Source organism: Chrysoperla carnea, chromosome X, assembly GCF_905475395.1.
Source record: "Chrysoperla carnea chromosome X, inChrCarn1.1, whole genome shotgun sequence".
In the NCBI taxonomy this organism is placed as follows: Eukaryota; Metazoa; Arthropoda; class Insecta; order Neuroptera; family Chrysopidae; genus Chrysoperla; species Chrysoperla carnea.
In genome coordinates, this window is record NC_058342.1 from 4,066,360 (window position 1) to 4,073,772 (window position 7,413).

The following is a 7,413-nucleotide window of genomic DNA, read 5'->3' on the forward strand; positions in this document are numbered from 1 at the left end:
GAATTATCTATTTGTTATTTACCTAATAAATATTACTTGTTTTTGTAATAATAATTATTCAATAAAGAATAGTTGCTCAGACAACACGTCCCGAACATAACATGGCGCAGCCGGATTTTTGAACCACGTGCTCGTTTAATTAAGTAATCATTACTTAAAACTTAACAATTAATAACAGTGCTTAATGCAATTTAATAAATTCCTTAAAGAAATGATAATTAAAATTAAATTAATAAATAGTAAGTGGGAAAATGGAATTCTATTCTCGTCCGAGTGAATTAAAATTTGAAGGCAATTTGGCTGAAAATTGGAAAATATTCAGGAGAGATTTAGAAATATTCATAAAAGCAGCTGATATTTCCGACACACAAACGTCGAGTGGAAGAAAAACAGCAGTTTTATTAAATTTTATTGGATCTAAGGGTAAAGATCTGTATAACACATTCGAGTTTGATGAAGGTGAAAAAGAAAAATTTGATGTCGTTTTACAAAAGTTTGAAAACTATGTACAACCTCAAAAAAACCTCGTGCTCAGTAGTTTTCTGTTTAACAGTAGAAATCAAAAAGATGGGGAAACTTTTGAATCATTCGTCACAGAATTAAAAAATATTGTTAAGGATTGTGAATATAAAGAAGAAGAAAGAATGGTAATGGATAGAATCATTCAAGGTGTGCGAGATGTACGTCTTAGAGAATTATTATTGCGAGAGAAGAAATTAACTTTGGTTAAAGCTATTGAAATTGGCCGAACATCAGTATTGAGCAGAGAACAAGCTAGTGTCATGAATGCTCCAGAAACTGTTGACCGCATAAAAACAACCTCAACTGACGATAAGAAGAAGAATAAAAAGACATGGCGGCGATATACAACAAAATGGAGAAAAAAGATGGAAGAAATAATTATGGTGACAAAGCTAAAACCAAAAACACTAGTCATTCGGGAAATTATTTGTGTAAAAAATGTGGTAAAATGCATAAAATAGCAAGTTGTCTCGCGTATGGACGAATTTGTGGAAAGTGTGGTGGAAGAAACCATTTTTCAATTGGGTGCAGTAGTACTAAACATATTAGAGATTGCACGAGCTCTGATGGTGGATTGATCATTGACGAGGTAGGCACAAAAAAATTTTTGGGTGAACGTCAGTGGACACCCAAATTAGAATTTAATAATAATAATAATATAACATTCAAATTAGATACGGGAGCAGATATTTCCATTATTCCATACACAATGCTAGATAAAAACAATCGTAATAAAATAAATAAACAAACTAAGTTGAATTTAGAAACTTATAATGGCGGTAAAATAAATACAATGGAAAAAATAAATTTGATTTGTTTACTAAAATCAAAAAAATATAATATAAATTTTGTTGTGGTCGATGATCCCTATAATAAAAAAATAAAACCAATTTTAGGTTTGTTAGATTGTGTAACAATGGGATTAATACAAAAGGGAGTTGTAAACAAAGTTGAAATAAATACAAAATTAACTAATAAGGAAACTTTTATTGCTAACAATACTGATTTGTTTACGGGGTTAGGTTCATTTCCTGGTTATTGCAATATTAAAATTGATCCAAGCTTAAAACCTACAATCAAATCCCCTAGAAGAGTACCTTTAGCTTTAAACGACAAACTAAAATTAAAATTAAATGAGTTAGAAGCAAGTGGTGTTATATCAAAATGTGAACCAAAATCGTGGGTTAGTAATCTTGTTGTTGTAGAAAAAAAAGATCATACGCTAAGAGTGTGTTTAGACCACCGTGACGTAAATAAGGCTATCATTCGAAAAAATAAACTAATCCCTACAGTGGATGAAATGGTATCTAAATTGTCGGGTGCGAAAATCTTCACTGTCCTCGATTTAAAAGATGGATTTTATCATATAATTGATAAATCATCCAGTGAACTTTGCACATTTTCTACACCGCTAGGTTTCTATCAATTTCTAAGACTTCCGTTTGGAATTTCTAGTGCCCCTGAAGAATTTCAGGAGCGTAATGAGAATAATTTTAAAAATATAGACAATGTTATTGTATATTTTGATGATTTATTAATTTATGCGCGAACGGAAGAAGAACATGATAAAATTTTACAGCGGGTAATTAATAGGGCAAGAGAAAAAAATATTAAATTTAATAAAAAAAAAGTTCAATTTAAATCGAACGAAGTTTAATATTTTTGTCTTAATTTTTCAGATCAAAGTATTAGTCCAGCAAAAGAGTATGTTGACTCAATTTTAAAACTTAGTTCACCTAAATCTGTAAAAGACTTACAAAAATTTTTGGGCATGATAAATTATCTAAGAAAATTTGTTCCCAATCTTTCTGATCTTTTATCACTTTTAAGTGAATTGTTAAAAAAGAATATTAAATGGTGCTGGCTTCCGTGGCATGAAAAAATTTTGATGATATTAAAAAAGTCATAACAAAAATTTCGATTTTGAAAAATTTTGATCGAAATAACCCATCACGTTACAATGTGACGCGAGTCAGATCGGTTTAGGATGTTGTCTGATGCAGCATAATAAAGCCATTAGCTATGCATCACGAAGTCTGTCAGATACAGAAAAAAATTTCGCTCAAATTGAGAGAGAATTATTGTCTTTAATATTTGGAACGCGTAAATATCATCATTTTATTTACGCTCGTGACATAGAAATCTTAACTAATCATGAGTCCTTGGCGACTTTATTCGAGAAGCCGATAGCGGCAATACCCTCACCGCGTTTACAACGAATGCGTTTAAAGTTACTAAAATATCGAATAAAACTAACATATATACCCGGAAAAAAAATGCATGTGGCTGATGTGCAAATTGCATGGAGAATTATTAACTTTGTATAAAATTAGAGATGAATTGTGCTAAAAAGCGGATTAGCTTATTTCAATTGTAAATTATTGGTTCCTAAAAAACTTAGACCTGACATATTAAATAAACTTCTCGAAGGCCATCTTGGAATAGATAAAACAAAAAGGCTAGCAAGACAACATGTTTATTGGCCAGGTATTTCTAGCGATATTGAAAAATTTTTCTCTAAATGTCAATCTTGCGAAAGATTTAAAAATAACAATATTAAAGAACCATTAATACCACACGAGATTCCCAATATTCCATTCTTTAAAGTGGGTATAGACATATTGGATTTTAAAAACAAGCTGTACTTAGTAGCTTATGATCACTTTTCTAAATGGTTAGAGTTAATGCCTTTAAAAGCAGTTACATCCGAAAATATAATTAAAAAACTAAAATCAATATTTTCACATTTTGGCATTCCGAAAATAGTAGTTGCTGATAATAATCCGTTCTCTTCTGTGGAATGGTAAAGAATTTGCTCGAAACTGGAATTTTGATTCCGTGCACTCTAGCCCCAGATATCCGCACTCAAATGGCATGGCCGAAATGGGCGTTAAAATTGCAAAAAATATCTTAAAAAAATGTAGTATAAACAACGACGACATAAAGTATCCGTTACACATGAAAAACTAAAACCTAAAATTGTAACAGATGAAAAAAAATATTTACTTGATAGAAAATTTAAAACTAAGAAATATTACGATAAGAGAACTAAATGTAGACCCGATTTTAATTTAAATGATAATGTGTTGTATAAATATAATAAAGAATGGAAACCTGCTAAAATTGTTAAACAAATAGACAAAAGATCGTATGCAATTTTGAATGAAAACAATAATATATTACGCCGAAATTCATATCATCTAAGAGCGAGTGGTAATGAGTTTAACTTGCCAAGTGATAATGAGTATCAATTGTCCACTGATGATCACACAACAAATAGAGTGCCATATCACACCATGAGAGGCCGTGAAACCTCGAAACCATTAACCTATCGCGAATAAATTATTTCTTGTTGTTTGTAAAAAAAAGAAGGAAAGAAAAGAAAGAATTTATTTTATTTTGTTTTGTAATAATTTGAAAATAATTGTTGTATAAATATTTCGAAAATAGCACCATTTATAAATTCAATTGATTAATGAATTGAAATGTTTATTTATAAAAAAAAAAAAGAAAGAAAAAAAAAGAAAGAGATATTTTTAATTTCGAATTTAACAAGCAAACAAACAAACAACCAAAAGTTTTGTATAATCTTTTGAAAGTAATTGTTGTGTTAATATTAAAAATAGATTAAGTGAAAGAATGAATGAATGAATGAATTAATTTGTAAAATAGATTAAGTGAATGAATAAATAAAAAAGAGGAATTTGGAATTTCAATAGATTTTCAAATTTCATGAAGAGTCAAAAAAAAAAGGGTAATTAAAAAAGGAAGATGTTGTGTTAAGTATTATATAATTATTCTAGAATTATCTATTTGTTATTTACCCAATAAATATTACTTGTTTTTGTAATAACAGTTGCTCAGACAACACGTCCCGAACATAACAGAGACACAGGTCTCAACGTCATTTTCTAAAGTTTAATTTCAAGTATCATTTCCAAGTTTTAAATCGTACTGAATCTTTAATTTTTGGAAGAGAATCATATTCCCTCTAAGCTCATTTCAAATTATTCAAGAGCGTTTTTTTCATACTTCCTTATTTTTTTTTTGCGTAATTTCTCACATTTAAATTTAATGGTTTTTTTTGCAATGATATTCAAGTGATAACACGTGCCGAATCGGTGTGGTTTGTAGTGTATTTCAATATTAAACTCAATTTTAAATAATCAGTATACCAATCTTAATGTATTGTGCTTTTATGGATTTTCTTGGCAAATTTCGAGTGCATGGTTTTTGTTTGGTGGAAGTTTTCAACGTGGCGCCGTATAACGTTGTACGAAGCATGAGATTCGATTGAGCCTAAAATTCCAACTTACTTTCCCAACCAAACTCATCGTACTAAATTATTTAGCCATCAAAATCACGTGAGTACAAATTTCATTTTTTATACAGTCCATTAAGTCCGTAAGTCTCATTTTTGTTAGGGCTTTGCCCTTACACTTAGACTAAACTACATAAAACGAATAAAAATAGTATGAAGATCGATGAATAACATGTTTAACTCATACACAGGATATACATATTGCAGTGTGGAGAAAACACTGCCAGATCGAACGCATATTAAAATATTATCACAGACGTATCATAATAAAAATTATATAAAATTATACTTAATAAAAAATTATCACAGATGTATCACAACAACAACAACCAAGAAAAATGAATAGTTTTCGTCGCTCCTGCCCTAGGTCTAAGCCTAGGCTTGACGGCCTTAACATATTCGTCATCTTTTTGCAGGTGCTCCTTTATGTACGCCAAGAACTTATCGATATAACTCAGGAGCCTGCTGTCTGGGAGTCAATCGATTATTGCATATCCCCAGGTGCAATCCATGGGTAGGTAGTCACTATCTGTATCCAGCAAGCACTGCAACTGATCAAATGTGAATGATTCGGCATGGACCTTTTTACGATTGCAGCAGGCTTCGCACCAGAGGATGTAGGATATGGCCGAACCACAAATGAGCAGGCAGTTGATACACTACTCGGGGACATAGCGATATCATGATCGCTTACAGTGTTGATGCTCCCGAGAGAAGCTGACAGAGAAATAGGCAAGCCCCCTGTAGTTGGATCCGCAGGCCTTTTTGGTTTCTTCGGTTTCGCAGACCTCTCAGGAGTTAGCGGTGACTTACATCGCTCCACGACTGGAACCAACTCCTTGTTGGTCTGCGATACCTTAGAGCGTGCTGGTGCTACCGGCGCGATGGAAGCCGTGGTACTCGGTAACCTATATGGCTTGACCGGTACCTCTGACACATTGGAGATGGCGAGGGATAGGCCTGTTCGTCTCCGTCGTTTTTCATGTACCCCCGGACTGATTGGTCATTGAGGGTGCAGGGGACGCCTGTTGTTCACTATTTGAAAAACCATCGATCGCCGGTGACTTCAGGTTCTATCTGTTTCGCTTGCTATTTGACTTCGAGACAAAAGGGTCCGCTTGGTGTAGGCACAATAGTTTTTTCCTGTTTCGCATTCTTTTGTTTCGAAAGACCCGCTGCACTTACGGGTGTGGTCTGGGCTGTATTTGATTCAAGAGGCAGCTTGATCACTTTACTGACAATGCTCTCAATATCAGCAGGCACTAAGGGAGCAAGGCGAGCAGCGGATGCTCCGCTCGCGTAAAAAAAAACAGTGGCTGCACCACTACTCATTCCAACAAGTCTACGTCTAGCCTCCGGATAAGAGAGCTTCTCTCTAGCTCTTAATTCTTAAACTCTCACTGCCTGCTTAAAAAAAGAGCAGTTTCTAGATCTAGCTGTGTGCGTACCAATGCAATTCACACATTTGTAAAGCTCTTTGCACGGACTCTGTCGTGCAGACGCCTACCACAAGAGCAAACAGTCGCCATGTTGCATGCAGACGAAACATGCCCGTACCACTGACACCGGTAACACCTCAGCGGTGCGAGGACGAACGGCAGGATTCGTTGATGGATACCAATATCGACACTCCAAGGAGGAAAGGGTGTGTCGAATATAAATTTTACCACAGAGAAATCTACAAGATTTCCCTCCCTTCGCCACTTAAATATGAAGGCTTCCACTACAATCTGTGGAGCCATTTCATTTACAATCTCCTCAGTTGTACAATTAAGGGGATCTCTACAAATGAGAAGCCCCGTGGAGTAATTATGAGATCGGTGCGGATGCAACGTTATCTCAGTCCCGGTCAATGCTTTCAATTCTGGCAGTAGTGTGGATTCATTGGCCGAGTGAACCTCAATCAATAGTTCACCTCTTATTTTCTGGACTTTTTACTCGACCGATGGCCTCAAATCTCCGTTTTCTTTTGGACCACTAGGTATCGCTTGTAATTATGTGTCGTTGACGTATAAGTCTGACTTGGATACGATTGGGCCTTTTATCTTTAGGGGGGTTTGGTCCCCCCGGCGGTTCAGTATTGCGGATAATGACGAGTCCCCCATAATAACAGTACCATTAGTACTCAAAGATGGCTGCTGAGATTTTTTAGTCATGCTCAGTTTAATCGACTCATCGTGTGTGAGGGAGCGAGCCGTTCATTGTTGGTAACGGGTGCACCCAGGAAGACAGACGATCCCGTTGGCATCGTCAGCTTCCACCCCTGATCTCAGGGAACCAGCGCGTCCGTGTATTCCGGCACACCCGCTCGGAGCAACATAAGTTCCAACCCCTGTGCTCAACACACACTTCCTGGCCAGGATCCGAAGCTAGTAGATGACCATTCCGACGAGACACACCTCGACTGTGCAACTCGACTGTGCAAAGCCAAAACGGTGCATTGATCAGGCACGACCAGTGCGCACACCGAAACAGCTAGCCAGATACGCGCACAAACGAATTTCCGGGAGGAGCCAGCTTCTTACCCATCGGTAGAGTAGTGCAGACCGATGGGCGTTCCCCTATCCGCC

The 7,413-nt window shown here is 35.5% G+C and overlaps 1 protein-coding gene across 1 annotated transcript; it reads left to right on the plus strand.

Moving 5' to 3' along the window:
* The first annotated feature begins 251 nt into the window (after positions 1-251).
* LOC123302816 lies at positions 252-3,863 on the plus strand. Its single transcript, XM_044885907.1, has 5 exons — positions 252-965; positions 1,145-1,301; positions 1,419-2,000; positions 2,202-2,266; positions 3,447-3,863. The coding sequence occupies exons 1-5, from the start codon at positions 252-254 to the stop codon at positions 3,861-3,863; spliced, it is 1,935 nt and encodes a 644-aa protein (XP_044741842.1).
* The last annotated feature ends 3,550 nt before the right edge of the window (positions 3,864-7,413 follow it).